At 45.3% G+C, this 23,311-nt stretch overlaps 1 protein-coding gene across 6 annotated transcripts in view; it reads right to left on the bottom strand.

The window, feature by feature from the left end:
* Positions 1 to 23,311, bottom strand: part of DNM1L (dynamin 1 like) — a 473,848-nt gene that overhangs the window by 215,389 nt on the left and 235,148 nt on the right. For all 6 annotated transcript variants that reach the window (XM_069228228.1, XM_069228229.1, XM_069228230.1 and 3 more), the window contains one exon: positions 2,934 to 3,054. In XM_069228228.1, the coding sequence (XP_069084329.1) occupies positions 2,934 to 3,054 (121 nt within the window). The remainder of the gene's footprint in view (positions 1 to 2,933; positions 3,055 to 23,311) is intronic.

Raw genomic sequence — 23,311 nt, 5'->3', positions numbered from 1 at the left:
TGTTGTCTCTATATGTCCCCCTGAGCAGGAGCCCATGTACCTCTACTTGAAGGAGGCACGCTGTTTAGTACTGACTATGTGTGGATGGGTTGGAATGCTTGTGGGGTTCAGAGAAGTTCTGAGCAATAGTCATGTTTGATTATCCTTACAACCCAACAACCAGAGGTGCTTTCTTCTCAGGGCAGAAGAAATTGTTGCAATTTACCCTAGACAGGTATGATGTGATGTGATGTGAGGTGGAGGGGTTGTGGGGCAAGTCAATGTTTTGAGGTGGATGCTTCCTTAGTGTAAGTACCTGTTAGACTTCTAGTCCTGGATGTTCCACGTGGGTATCCCCTACCTGCACATTGGGTGTTCAGATTGCTGCATGCACTGGTAGGACTAAGGCTGTTCTGGAAAAGTGGCCTTTGCTGCGTCCTTATGCTGCTGCCTACGAAAGGAACCCCTAATGGATGGTGTCCTGAAGAGCCCCAAAACTCTCAGCTATCTTCATACCCTTCTTAATTTCTTCTGACATTTGGGCTACTTGTGGACCAAAAAGGTGCTCACCATTAAAGGGTAAATTGATGAGGTTTTTCTGTCTCTGGTTTAAACCAGAGATTTAGAGCACCAAGTGTCTTTGTCATACTAGCAGCATTCAATGTGCATCATAAGGCACTGGAATGATTTTACCTCCCAATACAATTCCCTGTCCCCTCTTCCTACATTGTTTTGGGAAGTGCTGTAGCAAAAGCTACATCTCTTCCCACTGCTCCCTATTGTATTGTGAGACGAAACCTCATGGAGTTAGCGGTCCGCCAATGCGTGGCAGACCCCACTTCAACCTTTTGGCAAGCAGTATCAAATATTTTGCTCTCTTTATCTGGTGGGGAAGCATCCTCTCTGTCCTGTGCAGCGGCTGTTTACAGGCACTGTGCATCACAAGAGACTCCGGAGGAACGTGTTTCCTAATTTTAGTAGTTTCCAAGAAACTGGTTTGTACTTCTTATCCATTCTTGGAGTAAACTCCAGGGTCCTGAGAGACTTTTTGAAGGTTTCTGTGGCAAACCTAATCATCCCCTTAAGCATCGGAAGTAAGTGCATAAGCCGTTCTAAGTGTTTCTATGAGGAAGTCCTCTTCCACAAGGATGGTGTGCATGTCTATGTAGTTCTCTGCTTGACCTAATGATATCTGACTGTCGTCTGCGGAGAGGCCCTAGTGGAACTGGCTCTAGATTTGCATCCCCTCAAGGGTCTACATCGTAGTGCTGCCACAGATCTTCTGTTGGCTGAGGACAGAACAGTGCTTCTTAGTGATAAGGTTGGAAGGGTATAGGAACTGAGTCTGCTTGTTTTTGAGCAGGGTACACAGGTTGAGAATGTGAAGGGAGTGACGGGGTAGAGGCAGATCTAGTAGAGGTGTGGAAGATGAAGAGTTATGTGAGGAGGTGGGATAGCGGTTGTGTCACTGAACCTCTTGGATTGTGGTGAAGGCTCTGCAGAGATATCCGGCATGGGCTCCTTCTCAAAGGCGAGCCCTCCTCTTCTTTGCTAGAGACTCTAAACCCTTCAGGTCTTTGGAAGTGATCTTCGTAGTCCGGGGTGAATTTTGCCTTTTATCTACTGATTTCAGCAGACTTGAGAGTCGTCAGAGCCATCAGATGAGGACGATCTTAGTCTGATGGTGTTTTCGGCACCGAATGCCTTCAGATTGAATGTTGAATTGAAGCAGATGAGTCCCTTCAGCTTCAACGGGTGACTTGGTTTTTCAGCACTGGAAGGCCCACAAGACTTGAGCCACTTGACTGTATCCTGTTTCTGCTACAATGCCTTACCCTAGTGCTGACTGCAGCCCAAAGGCTGAGGAGGCCAGAGTTCCGCAGAGTTGTGAATCTTGAACTGGACGCCCGCCCCAGTGAGGGGCAGTGCTCTATTTCTGTGTGTGTCCTTTTGTGAGGCTTATGCTGTCTAGTTTCAGACATACTCACAGTCCTCAGCATTAACTTGGTTTGAAGGCCAGGGGGGTGGTGGAGGGGACATCATTTCCTTCCTGTTCTCCAAGCTCTGAGGTGCAGGAGTAAATCACTTCTGGGCTGGATAGGTGTGCAGGTATGCCTTTTTCCTTGTGCTGAGCGGATCTGCTTTCCCAAAAATGTCAGACATCCGTTGACTCCTGCTGCATGGTTATCTGAGTATACTGGACTCTATGCTGCCAGAGAGATTACTTCCAGCAAAAGTCTAAATAGAGGCTACAGTTGGTGCCCTTGTCATCTGGAGAAACACAAATTACACACCGGGCACCGGTAACTCAAACGGTATTTTGCATCACACTGCAAAATACCCTTTGAGCGACTTGCATTTTTGAAGGGTGTGCATTCCATCAGCCACCACTGCTATTCATTCTCCGGAGTCGACTGAAGGGAGGAAAAGGGTATGGGGGCCTTGGCAGTTAAGGACTGGGTCTTCAACTACCACCTCCGAGGAACTTACGATAAGAAGGAAGCTGGATACAGGTGCCAAAGAAGGTCTTCTTGACCATGGGAATGACAGTTTTATTGCAGGGGCCTGAAGCAACTCATATGAAACTTGTCATGAGCCTCATCAGTACACATCCAAACCCAATGGCGGAGAACAAAAAAAACAAATCTAGTAATTGGGTCTTTGGCCATGTTCATTGACAACTAAGGGAGGAGTCACAGGTACCTCTTGACTCGAAAAGACTTCTTTGAAAATTTGTAACATCTGCGACCAAAATCAGATGGAAGTAGTATGCACTAAGCAAGTGAATCTACAGTCACACATGCTACAAACGTAATTTTGCAAAGCTGTTTTCTTTTGTTAAATTGTTTTGCCTGATGTATGTTTATTTCTGTCTCTCTGGAACATCAGATATCTTTAAACATTTCTTATAAAGTAACTGAAACCACTGCAGTAGCAACTCTTTTTGTGCTCACCTGTTCACCACTCCTATGATACCAAGTTTGACTGGAATGACTCTGCCCATAAGCACATCCATTGCATCTGTACCGGCATCCATGAGGTCTAGCTTAGTGATGACAGCTAGGGTTCTGCGGCCTAGCATTAAAATAAGAAGAAAACCGCTCTCAGGCCAACAAGGCAGGTCACATCAAAAGAAAATATATATATTTTTACTTCATTGGTAAAAATGTTTATACATAAGGTATTGCCAGCACAAAGATTAAAGACACTGCACTAAACAAAACCAAAGAAATCTAACATACAGAAATATTAAAACAAATACAATTTTGCTATGAGCAATATTAACTAAAATCTTCCTGAAAAAGTACTTATATTTATCTTGGCAAAAGGCATAGGTGCATAATTAACCATTATAAATCATAATAAAATTCTGATAGAACATGTTTTGGTCAACAAGAAGGAACAAACAGGTGTGAACATTGAAAGTGAAGTGTTCACAAAGAAGTGTGATTTACCTCTAGGTAGCAATCAAAGCCATTTGCTCTTGTACCACTAATTTGGTGGCAGGCATGTAGGAATATAGTTTATTAGAAAATATCACTGCTCACAGACTCCCTTAATTTCCTCTGGCTCCACACTAAACCTGAAGCAAATGTCTCACTTTAGGGGCCTCCCCACACTTTTCACTCATTCCACATGTTACACTGATTCACAACGTTTAAAAATCACAGTTAGTAAGTAGTAATGATGTTTCTAAGACCCTTGAATCACTCTAGCCAACCTCCACAAATGAAGGTGTCTGCTAGCACCATTTGACATAATACTATACTAAACAATTAATGTTTATGAAATGCTTATACATTTTTGAATGATACTGACCAACAACATATCAGACCAATGCTCTCTCCACAAATCGTGATGCTCACAGACTTGATATGAACCCTGTTCAACAGTAACCAGCTAATCCTTAAAATGCTTCCTGTATACCAAGAACAAGCCATATGCTATACCATCAATCACTTTTAAATGCTGTTGTTGACAAAACTAACTTGTTTACTGTACAAGACTGTCAGGTTTTTTCTTAATGCAATACTCTTTCTTATACTGTGACTGACAATTTATTTTTCCTCTGTGAGTTCCTGGACTTGTCTTGAAGTTCATCACCCATTACCACTCACCCATTGTCGCCTCTTGAGATCCTGCCAGGTAGCCCTGTGGCTCTTACTGTCCAACACTTCTTTTAGGGATGGGGTGATGGGGTAGCCTCTTAAAGATTTCTTTTCTCTTACTCCTACACTCACTTCTAATCCACCCTTCCAGCTTGTCCCCTCCTCCAGATAGGTGTCCGAAGTCAATTGACAAACTACCCTTTAGTGCCACAGGCCAACGTACGTTTTTCAGCCTTATTTGTACTAACTGCCTTTTAAGAAACAAGAAAATAAACTGATCTCTATACAAAGCTCAACATGCCTAACACTCTTTAAGTCCTTTCACGAAACACTAAGGGACAAAACCACCCTGTTAAAAGAAGAAAGATTACAGAGTACTGCCAGAAACTTAAAGGCGATATTCTCTTACTTCAAGAAACTAAAAAAGGTGCTTCTATAGCTGACACGCTACTGAACAACTGGTATTCAGACCTTGCATGCTCCCCGGATTCCCCGCCACACTCCCCCCCCAAAAAATTGAGTCATTGCGGTCTTTGCTAAATCTAGGCACCTTCAAGTCCCCAAAACTACACATGATCACCAGTGGTAAGTGCCATGGTGGGAACGTGGGCTAAAGTATGTCTCTCCATACACCTTTCCACACTGGTTTCCCCGCTTACACTGATCATGGGGAACCAGACGGCCTAACAGACACAGACCGAGTGTTTGATACTGAACTGCCACGTTTCCAAAGCTATATCCTCCTCGGCCTGCCCAGTGCTCTGGCATACCCCCTAAATCCTTGAAAGGTAGGGCGATCACTTCAACACTGCACAGCAAAGCAAGTCCTACTATCGAGATGGGGCATGGACAACATACCTACCCACACAGACTGGTTATATAAACTCTGGGACCTCTTGAGCATGGAGAAATTGACAGCCTACGCCGTTGATACTCACCTCCCAATTTGAGAAAACCTAGGGCCGATGCATCCAGTTCCTAGCTCAGGGATTCCAGGAATTAACGTGCCCAACATACTTAAGAGTGATGCGTCTTACCACTGAGACCCAATGCCCTATTTAACACCCTGGCGGGAGGACTCTCTTCTGACTCGACCTGTGAGGGACGTTACGAAGAATGAGCACCATCCTATCCCACCCACCTGGGACTTCATGAGCAATCAGTCCACCCCCTACTCTCCTCTCTCCCAACCCTATTATCCCCCTTACCCCCGTTGGTTCTACTTATCTCTGTCCTTATTTCTCGCCGGCCACTGGATGTAGGTGAGAGGTTTTCCTTATGAAAATTAGTACAAATCTATTTAAACCAAAACTACATGACACCTAGGAGTGGTAGGAAATCGCATGGATATCCAAAAACAACCAAGAATTCTTTATCACAAACATTTATGCACCCACCTCTAATTGCCCTCATTCTGAATCGACCTAAATAAAAGGCAGAATGAAATCCAGAATGGGACAAACGCATTACTTGGAGGAGATTTGAAAATGCCCATGGATCTAGCATTAGTCGGATTGTCCCCTTGCAAACTTAGACCAGGGAAATCTTTCAAACAGATGAAGAATCTCTATATGTCTGTCAAGTTATGTGATAAACAGAGGCAGTTTAACCCCACAGAAGTGAATTCACATTCTACTCCAACCCTCATAACTCCCACTCAATGACGGACTATATTTTTAGCAACCAAAACCTTACCCCATTCTGCTCCAAAACCAAAATAGAACCAATCATCCTTTCAGACCATGCTTATATATCACTGATACTATCTCCAACACTCAAATTTCCAATAGAATTGGTGTCTCAATAAAAAAATACTAAATAACTAGCTGCAGAATTAATTTAACACTCCCCAGCAATTTCACCAGAAACAATTTGGAAAGCCATAAAAGCAACAATCAGATGACTCCTCATTAGTATAATGAAAAACAAAAACAAAATATCCAATAAAAAAAATGGTGAAGCTAGAACATAAGGTGAAACATCTGAAATTTATTTTGCTCTCCATCAGTCCCCTGACTACTTAAACTCACAACCCAGAAATGGAACTACAACAAACTACTCAGTGCAATATCCCATATGTGTGTTAAAATACAAGTAGAAAATTCTGAATTTAATAAAACTGGGAGATTCTTGGCTAACTATTCAAGGGTGATAAACAAACCCCACCCTCCCAATAATTGTGATTGAAAATAAAGCAGGGAAGACAGGGGCTATGACTAAACAAATTGCCCGCTGATCTGCTGAATATTACAAATCTCTCTAAAACCCTACCCAACATCCAGATAACACAGATTGTGACCGTTACCTTAAGAACTCCAAAATCCAAATTATCAGCCGAAGGACCAAACCCTTTTAAACAAACCAATCGACACCCGAGAAACAGAAAAATAAATTAAAACACTTAAAATAAGGAAAGCACATGGTCCGGAGGGCTTCTTGGCTTGCTTTTACAAGACCTTCACATCCTAAGTAATCACTATTTTTCCATGCGTAAGACGGGTCTAAATTTCACAGAAGCTATAATAGCAATCATACCCAAAGAAAGCAAAGACCCGCAAGAAATGAAAAACTACAGGCCCATTTCTTTTCTCAACGTAGACTACAAAATCTATGCAAACATTTTTAGCAACTGGATTAGAAAAACTCGTCCTCTCATCTATTAATCCCTCCCAAACAGGTTTCATCAAAGATAGACTAGTCTCATACAGTATCAGACTCTTCATACATGTACTGGCAAAAGCCCCTATCAGAATACCGGGATATGGTGATGACCATAGACAATGAAACGGCCTCTGACAAAGTCTCTTGTCCTGTTCTTAGATCAGTTATCTGCAAATTCAACCTAGGACTCTTTGGAACGTATGGTGTTTGGCCTTTACAACAACCCCACAGCAAGAGTAAGGGTGAATGGTTCACACTCTGACAAACGTAAACTCTCTCAAGGCACTATGGAGGGCTGCCCTTTATCCTCATTACTTTTCCTACTTGCAAATAAACCCCTACTAGCTGAAGTATGACATAATGAAAACATCAAAGGCATTCCCTTTAACTCCAAATCACAGGAGGTGCCAGCCTTGACGATATCCTCATCTTATCCAAAGATGCAGACACTGCTATACCAGAAATTCTAAACGTGATCAACAAATAAGCCAAAGCCTCAATATATATGCTGCATAAAGAAAAAAAAACAGGTATTCCCATTCAATTCATTATGTATTTGTGCAATTCTCTATAATACCAATCTCAAATGGCTACATCAAAAGCTCAAATATCTAGGACTACACTTTTGAAGGTCTCTGAGTCTACCTCCCCAAATGAAAACACCCTTTTGTAAAATATACAGGATCTTGTTGAATCATTGTCTCCTAAAAGCATTACCTGGTGAGGTAGACTGGAATGCACGAAGGTGCATATTGCTTCCCAAATTAACGTCACCATAAGTATGTTCCAACTGCTCCTCTTTACAAATTTCTTTTAAGCACTAAACAAGATCATTATACAATTTATCTGGCGTAGTAAGAAACAAATGATCTCCACAAAGGTAACCACAATGAATAAAGATAAAGGTGGGGTAGGACTTCCTTACTTGAGCAAACTCCAAGTACCCTTCCTCATTGGATTCAATCTACCTGGAAGATCCCTCCTCAAGTTTGGGCCAGTCTTGAGAAGGACCTCTTCCTTTACTTCACACTAGTAGCCGTTATCTCCAAGAAACACTTCAGGCCTCTGCACTCCACCAACATTATTAAAGATACTATGGACAGTGTTGAACAATTAGATTGTAAATGCTCAGTTAATATAAAATACTACTCCTTTGCCTTGCTATGGTACAACCCTATAATTAAAATTTACAGCAAAATACTACATTGGCAGACTAGGACCTCTCACAACATACTGTATGTCAAAGATCTAATAAACAAAGCCAAACCTATCTTGTTCGCCTCACTACAAAAAACTCTAACATCCCTAATGAGGATTTTATACTCCTAAAACTAAGAGTGGCTATTAATTGGAATCATATTCTTTCGAACCCTCATCGTTACAGAAAAGTCTATCTAATATCCTCTCAAAATCATGAAGCTGCTAAGTTGTACAAAATAGAAATTTCTCATAATACGGCATATAAAACCCAGAGCAAATGGTCCGCCCCCTGACTCTAGGCATCTCAGGTCCCTGCGTCTGAGCACTGTTGGACTCAAATCTGGAAATATGTGACTAAACTCAAGATCTCACCTCTCATTACACAGTGCAAATACTGGCTGTAGGAAGTTGGCTCTGTATGCACTATTTCAAAGTAAGGAATAGTATGCACAGAGTCCAAGGGTTCCCCTTAGAGGTAAGATAGTGGCAAAAAGAGATAATACCAATGCTCTATTTTGTGGTAGTGTGGTCGAGCAGTAGGCTTATCCAAGGAGTAGTGTTAAGCATTTGTTGCACATACACATAGACAATAAATGAGGTACACACACTCAGAGACAAATCCAGCCAATAGGTTTTTATATAGAAAAATATCTTTTCTTAGTTTATTTTAAGAACCACAGGTTCAAATTCTACATGTAATATCTCATTCGAAAGGTATTGCAGGTAAGTACTTTAGGAACTTCAAATCATCAAAATTGCATGTATACTTTTCAAGTTATTCACAAATAGCTGTTTTAAAAGTGGACACTTAGTGCAATTTTCACAGTTCCTAGGGGAGGTAAGTATTTGTTAGGTTAACCAGGTAAGTAAGACACTTACAGGGCTTAGTTCTTGGTCCAAGGTAGCCCACCGTTGGGGGTTCAGAGCAACCCCAAAGTCACCACACCAGCAGCTCAGGGCCGGTCAGGTGCAGAGTTCAAAGTGGTGCCCAAAACACATAGGCTAGAATGGAGAGAAGGGGGTGCCCCGGTTCCGGTCTGCTTGCAGGTAAATACCCGCGTCTTCGGAGGGCAGACCAGGGGGGTTTTGTAGGGCACCGGGGGGGACACAAGCCCACACAGAAATTTCACCCTCAGCAGCGCGGGGGCGGCCGGGTGCAGTGTAGGAACAGGCGTCGGGTTCGCAATGTTAGTCTATGAGAGATCTCGGGATCTCTTCAGCGCTGTAGGCAGGCAAGGGGGGGGGTTCCTCGGGGAAACCTCCACTTGGGCAAGGGAGAGGGACTCCTGGGGGTCACTTCTCCAGTGAAAGTCCGGTCCTTCAGGTCCTGGGGGCTGCGGGTGCAGGGTCTCTCCCAGGCGTCGGGACTTAGGATTCAAAGAGTCGCGGTCAGGGGAAGCCTCGGGATTCCCTCTGCAGGCGGCGCTGTGGGGGCTCAGGGGGGACAGGTTTTGGTACTCACAGTATCAGAGTAGTCCTGGGGTCCCTCCTGAGGTGTTGGATCTCCACCAGCCGAGTCGGGGTCGCCGGGTGCAGTGTTGCAAGTCTCACGCTTCTTGCGGGGAGCTTGCAGGGTTCTTTAAAAGCTGCTGGAAACAAAGTTGCAGCTTTTCTTGGAGCAGGTCCGCTGTCCTCGGGAGTTTCTTGTCTTTTCGAAGCAGGGGCAGTCCTCAGAGGATGTCGAGGTCGCTGGTCCCTTTGGAAGGCGTCGCTGGAGCAGGATCTTTGGAAGGCAGGAGACAGGCCGGTGAGTTTCTGGAGCCAAGGCAGTTGTCGTCTTCTGGTCTTCCTCTGCAGGGGTTTTCAGCTAGGCAGTCCTTCTTGTAGTTGCAGGAATCTAATTTTCTAGGGTTCAGGGTAGCCCTTAAATACTAAATTTAAGGGCGTGTTTAGGTCTGGGGGGTTAGTAGCCAATGGCTACTAGCCCGGAGGGTGGGTACACCCTCTTTGTGCCCCCTCCCAAGGGGAGGGGGTCACAATCCTAACCCTATTGGGGGAATCCTCCATCTGCAAGATGGAGGACTTCTAAAAGTTAGAGTCACTTCAGCTCAGGACACCTTAGGGGCTGTCCTGACTGGCCAGTGACTCCTCCTTGTTGCTTTCTTTGTTCCCTCCAGCCTTGCCGCCAAAAGTGGGGGCCGTGGCCGGAGGGGGCGGGCAACTCCACTAAGCTGGAGTGCCCTGCTGGGCTGTGACAAAGGGGTGAGCCTTTGAGGCTCACCGCCAGGTGTCACAGCTCCTGCCTGGGGGAGGTGTTAGCATCTCCACCCAGTGCAGGCTTTGTTACTGGCCTCAGAGTGACAAAGGCACTCTCCCCATGGGGCCAGCAACATGTCTCTGGTGTGGCAGGCTGCTGGAACTAGTCAGCCTACACAGACAGTCGGTTAAGTTTCAGGGGGCACCTCTAAGGTGCCCTCTGTGGTGTATTTTACAATAAAATGTACACTGGCATCAGTGTGCATTTATTGTGCTGAGAAGTTTGATACCAACCTTCCCAGTTTTCAGTGTAGCCATCATGGTGCTGTGGAGTTCGTGTTTGACAGACTCCCAGACCATATACTCTTATGGCTACCCTGCACTTACAATGTCTAAGGTTTTGTTTAGACACTGTAGGGGTACCATGCTCATGCACTGGTACCCTCACCTATGGTATAGTGCACCCTGCCTTAGGGCTGTAAGGCCTGCTAGAGGGGTGTCTTACCTATACTGCATAGGCAGTGAGAGGCTGGCATGGCACCCTGAGGGGAGTGCCATGTCGACTTACTCATTTTGTTCTCACTAGCACACACAGGCTTGTAAGCAGTGTGTCTGTGCTGAGTGAGGGGTCTCTAGGGTGGCATAAGACATGCTGCAGCCCTTAGAGACCTTCCTTGGCATCAGGGCCCTTGGTACTAGAAGTACCAGTTACAAGGGACTTATCTGAATGCCAGGGTGTGCCAATTGTGGATACAATGGTACATTTTAGGTGAAGGAACACTGGTGCTGGGGCCTGGTTAGCAGGGTCCCAGCACTCTTCTCAGTCAAGTCAGCATCAGTATCAGGCAAAAAGTGGGGGGTAACTGCAACAGGGAGCCATTTCTTTACACAAGCCCCCCCCAGCCCACAGGCCAGGAGACTCAGCCCAAGCTGGGAGAGTCTTCCTAGTCTGTCAGGCGAGGAAGAGTAGGAGAAATAGGCTGGTTAGTTGCAGGGCCTACTCTGCCTTACATCCTTCTGTTCAGGTCATTCCCTTTGGGGAACTGACCTACTTCCACAGTGATAGGACCTAGTCTGAATTGCCTCTTGTCTGCCTCTTCAATGTCTCCACCCATTCTTTCTATTTTGGTCTTAGAGGTATCCACCTCTGCTAAGCTTATCTTGGCCAGGGTTACCCCTAGCTTACCCAGAGAGGTTACCCAGAGCTGGAGTAACCCCACCATGACCAATAGGGTCAGGGGGCCTAACTTGCTATTTGGCATGGGGTCAGACCACCATGCTAAGGATAGTGCAGCCATAAAGGCTAACACCCAGCAGAGGCCACTGACAGCTGTCAGTGCCCAGAACCACACCTTTAGCTCTTCACCTAAAAGGGAAGGGGCTAAGTTACAGGCTTCTTTGGGTTCAGGTTGCCTGTCTGCTGTATTGGAGTGGGGGGTTACCACATCTTGTAGTAAACACCCTTCTTCCACTCTTTCTTCTGTTAGCTGAGGAGCCACCCACTCAGGTTTAACAGTTGCCTGACTAGCCAGGACTTCTTGTGGGCCAGGTTGGACTTTATCAGGGCCATTTTTGGAGTTCTCCCCTACTGGAGCAGAATCTCCTTGGCTTGCTGTAACCTTGGCTAAAGGTTGTCCACCCCTCCTACTCTGTTTTCTTTTCTTCTTCTTCTGGGGCCTGCTTGCATTTACTGCAGAGGCAGGACTTCCAGAATCCTTGGGAGAGGACTGGCACTGGACCAGTTCCTCTCTTGAGCTCTGACTAACCTCTGGGTAGTCATTTCCAAGGAGACAATCAAGGGGGAGGTCTGTACTGACTACTACCCTTCTCCAGCTAAGAGTGCCACCCACTTCTATGGGCACTAAAGCCACAGGCCTCTTAGTGACCCTGTCTAGGCTAACTCTTACCCTGGCAGTCTCACCTGGGATGTACTGGTTTGAGAGCACCAGCCTGTCATGCACAATAGTGTGACTGGCACAAGTGTCTCTCAGGGCAGTGGTTGGGATTCCATTCACCAGTAGGTGGTGGAAGTGTCTACTTCCCTCTGGAATCTCCAACTCACCTGTTGGGCCCTGTTTCCAGTTGAAGGCTAGGAAGACCTCCTCATCTGAGGAGTCATCTCCCATGGCTACACTGGTTACCCCAGGAATTTTGTTCTGGGGTTTGTTTTTGGGACAAGAAGTGTCCTTGGTGTGGTGCCCAGACTGTTTACAATTGTGGCACCATGCCTTAGTGGCATCCCAGTTCTTACCCTGGTACCCACCTTTGTTTTGGGTTGTGTCTTGGGGCCCACCCACCTGTTCTGGTTTTTGGGGGCCTACAGAGGACTCTTTTTCTTTGTTTCTAGTGTTACCCACTTTCTCCTGGGGAGTTTTTGTAACCCCTTTCTTTTGGTCACCCCCAGTGGAAGTTTTGGTTACCCTAGTCTTGACCCAGTGGTCTGCCTTCTTTCCCAATTCTTGGGGAGAAATTGGACCTAGGTCTACCAGATACTGATGCAACTTTTCATTGAAGCAGTTACTTAAAATGTGTTCTTTCATAAACAAATTATAAAGCCCAACATAGTCACACACTTCATTTCCAGTTAACCAACCATCTAGTGTTTTTACTGAGTAGTCTACAAAATCAACCCAGGTCTGGCTCGAGGATTTTTGAGCCCCCCTGAATCTAATTCTATACTCCTCAGTGGAGAATCCAAAGCCCTCAATCAGGGTACCCTTCATGAGGTCATAAGATTCTGCATCTTTTCCAGAGAGTGTGAGGAGTCTATCCCTACACTTTCCAGTGAACATTTCCCAAAGGAGAGCACCCCAGTGAGATCTGTTCACTTTTCTGGTTACACAAGCCCTCTCAAAAGCTGTGAACCATTTGGTGATGTCATCACCATCTTCATATTTTGTTACAATCCCTTTGGGGATTTTTAGGATGTCAGGAGAATCTCTGACCCTATTTAAGTTGCTGCCACCATTGATGGGACCTAGGCCCATCTCTTTTCTTTCCCTTTCTATGGCTAGGAGCTGCTTTTCCAAAGCCAATCTTTTGACCATCCTGGCTAACAGGGGTCATCCTCACTGAGAGCATCCTCAGTGATTTCAGAAATGCTGGACCCTCCTGTGAGGGAAGCAACATTTCTGACTATCATTTTTGGAGACAGGGCTTGAGAGGCCCTGGTCTCCCTATTTAGGACTGGAAGGGGGGAATTGCCCTCCAAGTCACTAATTTCTTCCTCTGTGAAGTCATCCTCAGAGGGGTTGGCTTTTTCAAACTCTGCCAACAGCTCCTGGAGCTGAATTTTGGTAGGTCTGGAGCCAATGGTTATTTTCTTTATATTACAGAGAGACCTTAGCTCCCTCATCTTAAGATGGAGGTAAGGTGTGGTGTCGAGTTCCACCACATTCATCTCTGTATCAGACATTATTTTGCTAAAAGTTGGAAGACTTTTTAAAGAATCTAAAACTGTTTCTAGAATCTAATTTCAAACCTTTAACAAACTTTTAAACTCTAAAAGACAATGCTAAACAGGGACTTAACACACAAGGCCCTAGCAGGACTTTTAAGAATTTAGAAAAATTTCAAATTGCAAAAATGAATTTCTAATGACAATTTTGGAATTTGTCGTGTGATCAGGTATTGGCTGAGTAGTCCAGCAAATGCAAAGTCTTGTACCCCACCGCTGATCCACCAATGTAGGAAGTTGGCTCTGTATGCACTATTTCAAAGTAAGGAATAGTATGCACAGAGTCCAAGGGTTCCCCTTAGAGGTAAGATAGTGGCAAAAAGAGATAATACCAATGCTCTATTTTGTGGTAGTGTGGTCGAGCAGTAGGCTTATCCAAGGAGTAGTGTTAAGCATTTGTTGCACATACACATAGACAATAAATGAGGTACACACACTCAGAGACAAATCCAGCCAATAGGTTTTTATATAGAAAAATATCTTTTCTTAGTTTATTTTAAGAACCACAGGTTCAAATTCTACATGTAATATCTCATTCGAAAGGTATTGCAGGTAAGTACTTTAGGAACTTCAAATCATCAAAATTGCATGTATACTTTTCAAGTTATTCACAAATAGCTGTTTTAAAAGTGGACACTTAGTGCAATTTTCACAGTTCCTAGGGGAGGTAAGTATTTGTTAGGTTAACCAGGTAAGTAAGACACTTACAGGGCTTAGTTCTTGGTCCAAGGTAGCCCACCGTTGGGGGTTCAGAGCAACCCCAAAGTCACCACACCAGCAGCTCAGGGCCGGTCAGGTGCAGAGTTCAAAGTGGTGCCCAAAACACATAGGCTAGAATGGAGAGAAGGGGGTGCCCCGGTTCCGGTCTGCTTGCAGGTAAATACCTGCGTCTTCGGAGGGCAGACCAGGGGGGTTTTGTAGGGCACCGGGGGGGACACAAGCCCACACAGAAATTTCACCCTCAGCAGCGCGGGGGCGGCCGGGTGCAGTGTAGGAACAGGCGTCGGGTTCGCAATGTTAGTCTATGAGAGATCTCGGGATCTCTTCAGCGCTGTAGGCAGGCAAGGGGGGGGGTTCCTCGGGGAAACCTCCACTTGGGCAAGGGAGAGGGACTCCTGGGGGTCACTTCTCCAGTGAAAGTCCGGTCCTTCAGGTCCTGGGGGCTGCGGGTGCAGGGTCTCTCCCAGGTGTCGGGACTTAGGATTCAAAGAGTCGCGGTCAGGGGAAGCCTCGGGATTCCCTCTGCAGGCGGCGCTGTGGGGGCTCAGGGGGGACAGGTTTTGGTACTCACAGTATCAGAGTAGTCCTGGGGTCCCTCCTGAGGTGTTGGATCTCCACCAGCCGAGTCGGGGTCGCCGGGTGCAGTGTTGCAAGTCTCACGCTTCTTGCGGGGAGCTTGCAGGGTTCTTTAAAAGCTGCTGGAAACAAAGTTGCAGCTTTTCTTGGAGCAGGTCCGCTGTCCTCGGGAGTTTCTTGTCTTTTCGAAGCAGGGGCAGTCCTCAGAGGATGTCGAGGTCGCTGGTCCCTTTGGAAGGCGTCGCTGGAGCAGGATCTTTGGAAGGCAGGAGACAGGCCGGTGAGTTTCTGGAGCCAAGGCAGTTGTCGTCTTCTGGTCTTCCTCTGCAGGGGTTTTCAGCTAGGCAGTCCTTCTTCTTGTAGTTGCAGGAATCTAATTTTCTAGGGTTCAGGGTAGCCCTTAAATACTAAATTTAAGGGCGTGTTTAGGTCTGGGGGGTTAGTAGCCAATGGCTACTAGCCCGGAGGGTGGGTACACCCTCTTTGTGCCCCCTCCCAAGGGGAGGGGGTCACAATCCTAACCCTATTGGGGGAATCCTCCATCTGCAAGATGGAGGACTTCTAAAAGTTAGAGTCACTTCAGCTCAGGACACCTTAGGGGTTGTCCTGACTGGCCAGTGACTCCTCCTTGTTGCTTTCTTTGTTCCCTCCAGCCTTGCCGCCAAAAGTGGGGGCCGTGGCCGGAGGGGGCGGGCAACTCCACTAAGCTGGAGTGCCCTGCTGGGCTGTGACAAAGGGGTGAGCCTTTGAGGCTCACCGCCAGGTGTCACAGCTCCTGCCTGGGGGAGGTGTTAGCATCTCCACCCAGTGCAGGCTTTGTTACTGGCCTCAGAGTGACAAAGGCACTCTCCCCATGGGGCCAGCAACATGTCTCTGGTGTGGCAGGCTGCTGGAACTAGTCAGCCTACACAGACAGTCGGTTAAGTTTCAGGGGGCACCTCTAAGGTGCCCTCTGTGGTGTATTTTACAATAAAATGTACACTGGCATCAGTGTGCATTTATTGTGCTGAGAAGTTTGATACCAAACTTCCCAGTTTTCAGTGTAGCCATCATGGTGCTGTGGAGTTCGTGTTTGACAGACTCCCAGACCATATACTCTTATGGCTACCCTGCACTTACAATGTCTAAGGTTTTGTTTAGACACTGTAGGGGTACCATGCTCATGCACTGGTACCCTCACCTATGGTATAGTGCACCCTGCCTTAGGGCTGTAAGGCCTGCTAGAGGGGTGTCTTACCTATACTGCATAGGCAGTGAGAGGCTGGCATGGCACCCTGAGGGGAGTGCCATGTCGACTTACTCATTTTGTTCTCACTAGCACACACAGGCTTGTAAGCAGTGTGTCTGTGCTGAGTGAGGGGTCTCTAGGGTGGCATAAGACATGCTGCAGCCCTTAGAGACCTTCCTTGGCATCAGGGCCCTTGGTACTAGAAGTACCAGTTACAAGGGACTTATCTGAATGCCAGGGTGTGCCAATTGTGGATACAATGGTACATTTTAGGTGAAGGAACACTGGTGCTGGGGCCTGGTTAGCAGGGTCCCAGCACTCTTCTCAGTCAAGTCAGCATCAGTATCAGGCAAAAAGTGGGGGGTAACTGCAACAGGGAGCCATTTCTTTACACTGGCTAATTCACAGATCGTTCTGGACCCCTGAATGACTCTCAAACTGGGATTGATGAGATCAAACAAATGTTAGGGCTATTCTGCTGAAACAGGTGACTTGAACTATGCTTTTCTTCTGTCCTCTTCTTCAACCCTTTTGAAAAGATATTAATAAGACTTTCAACAATATTTTCCACTGTATGATAAATACATTTCTCATTACCCTAGGCCGGATCAATGACACTTCACTCCCACTAAACACTGAGCTCCTGCTACTGGATCTCCTCCATACAGTAGGTGTTAAAACAAAACTTTGGAAGGACTTCAAATCCAAATCCTACCACACATTATTCTTAAAGATTACAACCATACTACCTCCAGACAGCTATGGTCACCTACAGACACTTACCTACAGGAACCAAAACAAAAACTCTTGTGAAAATATGCCCTATCTCCACCCTCCCATTCTTTCCGTTGACTCTGGATGGCTTCTGATTTCCCCCCCCCCATCTCCCTTCTCTCACCTCTAATCCCCTTTGCTCTTTATTTCCGATTCTTACTCTTTCACTCTTGCTCGTTCCCTCTCACAGCAGAGACTGCATCTGTTGTTTCTGGAAGCTTTCCAGGGAAATTCCTCCTCCCAATACAATTCAGTGAGCCACGTTTGTGGCTTCCTATGTAACATTTGTATTTCTTTCTTTGTGGACACGTCTTATGCTGTGCTCTTTACTGTACTGTGTTACTGAGAGTACTCAATGAAATGTTTATTTAAAAAATAAAAAAAAAATGATTAGTGTCTAAAATAGGTTTGGTTTAATTAGCTTAAGTACGCCCCATTAACAAGAGTGCATGTCACACTGCAGAAAAATGCATGCATTCTTTCAGATTCATGCATTAAATTGGTTTTCATAAAATGACTGAAATTCAGCTACAAACCATGGACTCTTCTTGTGTGCAAAATTAACAAAATGGTTTCTAACCTGTAGGAGTAGTTTTGCAGCTTGAAGAATTTTATGAATTCACATGCTGTGCATTATTTCGCCATCTAGGGGTTTAGGTCAGGAATTGTTTGCATAGTACTAGTCGTACTTCCTCTCTGGTTTTTTGTAGGTGGGTGTCAAAGATCCCACTATTTGGTGCCTAGTACATCTCTTCTTGACGTCATACACCCTTCCTGGAAACTTCTGTGCGTGGAAATCTTTAGATTTTTCTTTTTCTCTCCTTCATCTTTTGGGGAGGTGGGTGGGTCGCATGTGAATCCAGAAAATACTTCAAGTTGCAAAACTACCCCGACAGGTAAGAAACCGTTTTGCTTTGCAGAATTAATCTTGTCTGGATTAACCTGCTGCGCATTGATTTGGTCTCGTTATTTGTTTGTTTTTTAACCTTGTAGTGGTTGAAGATGAGTTTGAGCTTGAAAATAAGTGTGTTAGAACTTTCTGTCCCACTTGAGCTTCTTTTTCACTTGAATGTCTATGCAATAATGTTTTGTAAAGGAGTGTACAGATGACTAAGTAGCAGCTCTGCAAATATCCTGTAATGGTATTTTTGCATTAAAGGCTATTATATGCTTCTCTTTTGTGAGTTGAGTGTGCCTAAGGTTTTGTCTGGAGATGAAGCCCTGCAGCTTCATGACATTTGAATAGTTTGTGAAATCCATCTAGCAATGGTACTCTTTGTAACTGGTTTTCCTTGGATGTTGTCTGCAAAAGACACTAAAAGTTGTTTTCCTTTTCTGACTGATGGAGTACTTGTGTCTTGAAAAAAAACTTGGTATCTGAAATTTGAATTGGCTGATGTGGAAAAAGGATATGACATTTGGCAAGAATTGCAGGTCTGTCCTCATGACTTTTTTGTCTTCATGTATTTGCATATATGATTCCTGTATTGTGAGCGCTCGTAACTCACTATACGCAGTGAAATCATTGCTACTAAAAAGGCTGTTTTGAAAGTGACTATTTTTAAAGATCGATGTGAAGCGGTTCAAAGGGCTTCCTCAGCTGTGTTAACAATAAATTCAAATTTGGTGCTGGTACTTCCCTTAGGGGTGCTAATCTTTTTGTTCCCTCAAGAAATACATCTTTTGATTACTGGTGTTGTGAAGTCCTAAATGGCCATTTGTATAGGCCACTATAGCAGCTAAGTGCACCTTTTAAGAAGAATAATTGGAGTGGAGCTTGCCGAGCATGAAAATGGCAGCAAATGTTAGGAGCTCTGCCAGCCGACAGGCAATCACACATTATCCTGGCATCAGTCTGCAATAAATATGGGTGCGCTTGCCGGTACTGGCGGTCTGTACCCATGCTGACCCTATTTGCCCCCTTTAAATCAGTTTTAGTGGACACCGCTGGTGCTAGAATGGGGCCTGCCTCGCTTCCAGGGCCTGCTATCGGCTCGAGGACGAGTGGCCCTGACTCACAGAGTACCACTTCCGCACCTGAAGCTCGAGGGCACGTTTGGAGCTGGCAGCAGGAGGAACACCTGAATTGGGGATATCGGTGGCTGGGACCAGCGGCCTACTGCTGGATGGCTGCGATTGCCTAGAAATGGGAGTGCCTGCAGGGCTTCTGCAGCCTGGTGCGCCTGCAGCCTTGTAACACCCGGCCTGAGGCCACTGTTCAAAAGACACCCTCTTGGAGCTAGTGGCGGCCCCACTGGCTGAATTGTTGCGGAGGGACTCGCAGGGACTCCCAGCATGTTGCTGCATGCCTATCCACCCACCTTGGCCAGATTGCTATGGTTCCCGGCTGATTTTTGTCTATCTTCCGCGACCTGGAAGGAGAGGACTGGAGTGCCCGCAGATGCACTCTAACTGAGGCACTGTCTACTGATGGAGTCCCATGGGGGATGGACGAACCGTTGTGGCCAAAGAAGCTGTGGGTGCTGTCCTGCATCTGGACATTAAACTATGAGTGGGCACGATAGAGGCCTTGTGTAACTGTCATGCACCGTGCCCTGCAGTGCTCTGCAGATAATATGTGAGTGCACACTGGCCCCTGTCAGCGCTGGGGGTTCCCAAAGCAATGCTACTTCAAGAACTGCATAGGGGACACCTTCGCTCTCCTTAAGCTTTGGGATTCCAGGTGGCTGCATGATAGGCTATCTGGAAGGCACAGACGACTTGGAGATTGTGCTCAGTAGAGGAAGTGGTAGCCACCTCCAGACACCCCGAACCCTGCCCCACCACCACCCCTCGCTCCCACTCCCCCCAGTGACGGGTGTGCTGGTGCGCCTGTGGAGGACCGTGAGGACGGATCAGGGTTACAGGTTTCGGGATTTAGTTCTGCTGCTCCTTTGATCCACCTGGGCAGGCAGATTCTGCTGTATGGCATTGCCTCGGACCACCCAGAGACGCATCAGGGATATGTGTGGTGAGGGGATGCAGAAGGTTGGAGGGTCTGGAGCTCTGGACTTGGACTCTGTGTTAAATGTGTGAAACTGTGCACGGTACTTCAGACTGTTAAATATAAGGGCTGTTTAATCAATGAGGATGGGATGTTAGGTTGTTGCTTGTTGATGCTCGCCATGCAGGTTGTTCGATCTTTGGTGGCAATAAGTGTCACCGACACGAGCTGGGCAACTTCTGTTCTTATGAGTGAACCACATAGTTTTAATTCCATTGTGTTTGGGAGGGATGAGTGTTGGTTAGGGGAGGGTAATGTTTCACTCTGTTGTTGGGTAGCATTGTGTGGGAGAGGGCAGGTATTGTTTTTTTACAGCTGTCTCAACACATGTTGACATTGGCTATGGACATCGAGTATGGTATGCATTTGAAAGTTGAGAGATGTGGCAATACTAGGGATGACTGATGTCAGACAGCCAACAACCAAGCCGCTCCCAGTCCCCTGCTGCTACAGCTGGTCATGTGGAATGGTAAAGGGCTCAACGACTGCAGGAAAGTATGCAAGGAGGAGACGTATTTGCAGAGGCATATGGTTGATGATGCAATTTTGAAGAAAACACACTTAGCACCTGGAAGCAGAGTTTTACCGGAGGGCAGGCTGAGGGCCTATGCTATGCAGCATGATTTACAACACATGCCAGGGGTGTGCTCATCTGGGTCCACAAGGGATCAGAGGTTAGGTTGAAGGATTTATGCGCGGGCCAAGGTGACAGGTACATTGTGGTTCAAGGCTATATGGTCGACTTAATGGCCCTAGTAGTTCACTGTATGGGCCTAATCACAACGATCCGCAATTTTATCATGCGCTTAATGATAGCCTGCTGCAGTGGGGTCATTTGCAGCTAATCAGGGGGTTTGGGGGGGGGGGGTGGGGAGGAGATTATAACAGCATACTAGACCCCGCTCGGGATCAATCTCAGGGTCCGCCTAGGCGACCTTCGGAAGCGGCACATGCCATCATTGAGATTTTGCTCCCTGAGGGATTGATGTATGTCTGGCGGCATAAATCCCCAACTTTCTCTGGGTATACCTACTACTCATCCATTCACATAATACACACTCGCATTGACTACTGGCTGATCTCGAGACGCCTGGCTTCCCAGGTACACAGCTGAACATAGCTGCGCACCCTTGTTGAGTAAGTATTCTGATCATTTACCGGTCCTGCTGGGCCTTGAACTGTATTGCCCAGCGCCTACCTGCATTTTCATGGCGATTTTTACTGAACCCATTATTGGACACAGCTTTCCGAGAGGAACTAGGTCAGGCAATGGGAGAGTATTTTACTCTGAACTGTGGTTCAGTGGACAAATTTGCAACGGTTTGCGAAACGTTAAGGTTTACATAAGAAATGTCACCTTGGTGAAACATGCTGGTGTACTTGGGTGTACGAGGGCGCCTCACACGCTTGGAGGCAGACAAGGAAAAGGGATACATGATGGAGGAGGATCAGAGTGCCTCTGATCATACCATGTCTACTGCGGGAGTATGTTATGATGCGGATGTTATCAAAAATTGCTTGTCTGAATGACTTGTCCAAAGATGATTTTTATCATATTGTCTAGATAACAGCCTTTTTATCAGTTCCTCTGATGCTTCTTTGTATGTTTCTGGTTCACTGCATGTCCGTTGATATGTGATAATTCTCCTTTTGGAATATTCATGATAGCTGACTGAGGATGATAACTTTCTGCTCTTAGAGTTGAGATGACTGCAGTATTTCTCCTGGGATAAAAATCTACTTTTCTTATTGTATTTGATGTACTCTTTATTTAAGTCCATGATAGCTGCATTGCAAAAGAGCTCAAATATGAAAAAGTTTCCAGGTGCTAATTGAGGAATACAAGATTATATGTTTATGAATATTGGTGGTACTGATGTGGCTAGTGTCTATTTCCAAATCTTGTGCTATGTCCAAAGTTGCAGAGGTACTGTTTACTGAGACGGAAAGTGCAAAGATGTATATCCTCCACGTCTTGTGCAGTAAGTTTGCTTGATCTCACATGTTGTTCAATAGCAATTTGTGGTGGTTTGTTGCTAAGAAGAACACAAGTTTACGTTTGTGTCAATTTAAACAAATCAATTTTGATTCTAAAGAGGTTCCAGAAAGCTGTTGGGCAAAAGGATAATCCATGATTTAGTACCCCCAGTTGATAGCTTGTCAGATTAATTTTATAAAGGTTGGTAATTAATTTGCAGAGATTTTCTACTGTTTCCTCCTCCTGGCTCTTGTTGTTATTCCTGAAGTTATTGGCCGATTTTCTTTAGGTCTTGGTGCTTCTATTCGTGTTCTTGTATCTTGGGTATTGGTGTTTCTTATACCAAGTCTGTGGTGCTTTACTTCCTCGAAAAAAATCAACATTGTTTTTTTGAAATTGTGGCTTTAATGTCACTCTGTTCTGAATCACCATCAGAGCTTGTTTGATATGTTGAACAGTTAATATGACTTGGTTTATTTGTATTTCTCATTATAATATTATCATTTGTTTACACATGTATACACTCTTCATTGCTAATCTAGTAGGTCCCTATGAAATTTTATATTTTTTCTTTTAGAAGATCTTCATAGTAATCTATTATTTGATTCAAAATCTCAATTTGCTTGTCATACTCTTCTTCTGCAATGTCTAAGAGCTGTCTAATCATATTGTTAGCTGCTTCTTTAAGATTAGCTTCCCATTTTCTGATCTGATCTCGAATTAGTAGCATCCACAGGAGGAAAAAAAAAACAAAATTCCCAGGCCCTTGGGTATGCCATCAGCTTCAATGTATTTTCTTGACCCCGGATGGTTCAAGCATGTGTGAACAGTCATGCTTGGATTTGCTTTAAGCAAATATATAAATGATCAGTTAGTAGAAATACCACAGGCACCAAAGACTTTTGTGGTTGGAATATGTGCATGAGTGTATATCTTATAAAGGAAGCTGTATCTAGCCAATAAAGATCTTTAACATTTTCACATAAGAAATAATACAGTTAGAGGTCATACCGTTCACAGAGCTACAGTTTTAAAATAGTTACCAACTTGCAACATCGTTCTTTCTTATTCCAAGAGGCAACAATTTTGCATCTGGTATCCACTAAATGACTAAGTCCATAGGGCAGGTGTTTATATCAAATGTATTTGCTTTGATAAGATACCGCCAACTCCTGACAATTTTGGCAAAGCATCTCAAAAAGGAGTACCCATAAAGTAAAGCTTCCTTCCTTTAGGCAAAGAATGCACCGCTCACCCAGATATCAGTCTCTCAAAAACATGCCTCTACAAAACACGACAGAAACTATCCAAGTCTGCAAATCATTAAATATCTTTAATGGTAAAACCAAGACAGGGTCTTGACTTCCGAAGATACAAACAAAGGCCTTTAGCACGGATGGAAAGCAAATTAAAGGAAAAAAAATAAATG

Source organism: Pleurodeles waltl, chromosome 4_1 (assembly GCF_031143425.1).
Source record: "Pleurodeles waltl isolate 20211129_DDA chromosome 4_1, aPleWal1.hap1.20221129, whole genome shotgun sequence".
Classification (NCBI taxonomy): domain Eukaryota; kingdom Metazoa; phylum Chordata; class Amphibia; order Caudata; family Salamandridae; genus Pleurodeles; species Pleurodeles waltl.
Note: the sequence above shows the minus strand (reverse complement) of the source record. Positions and strands in the feature narration are given on the sequence as shown.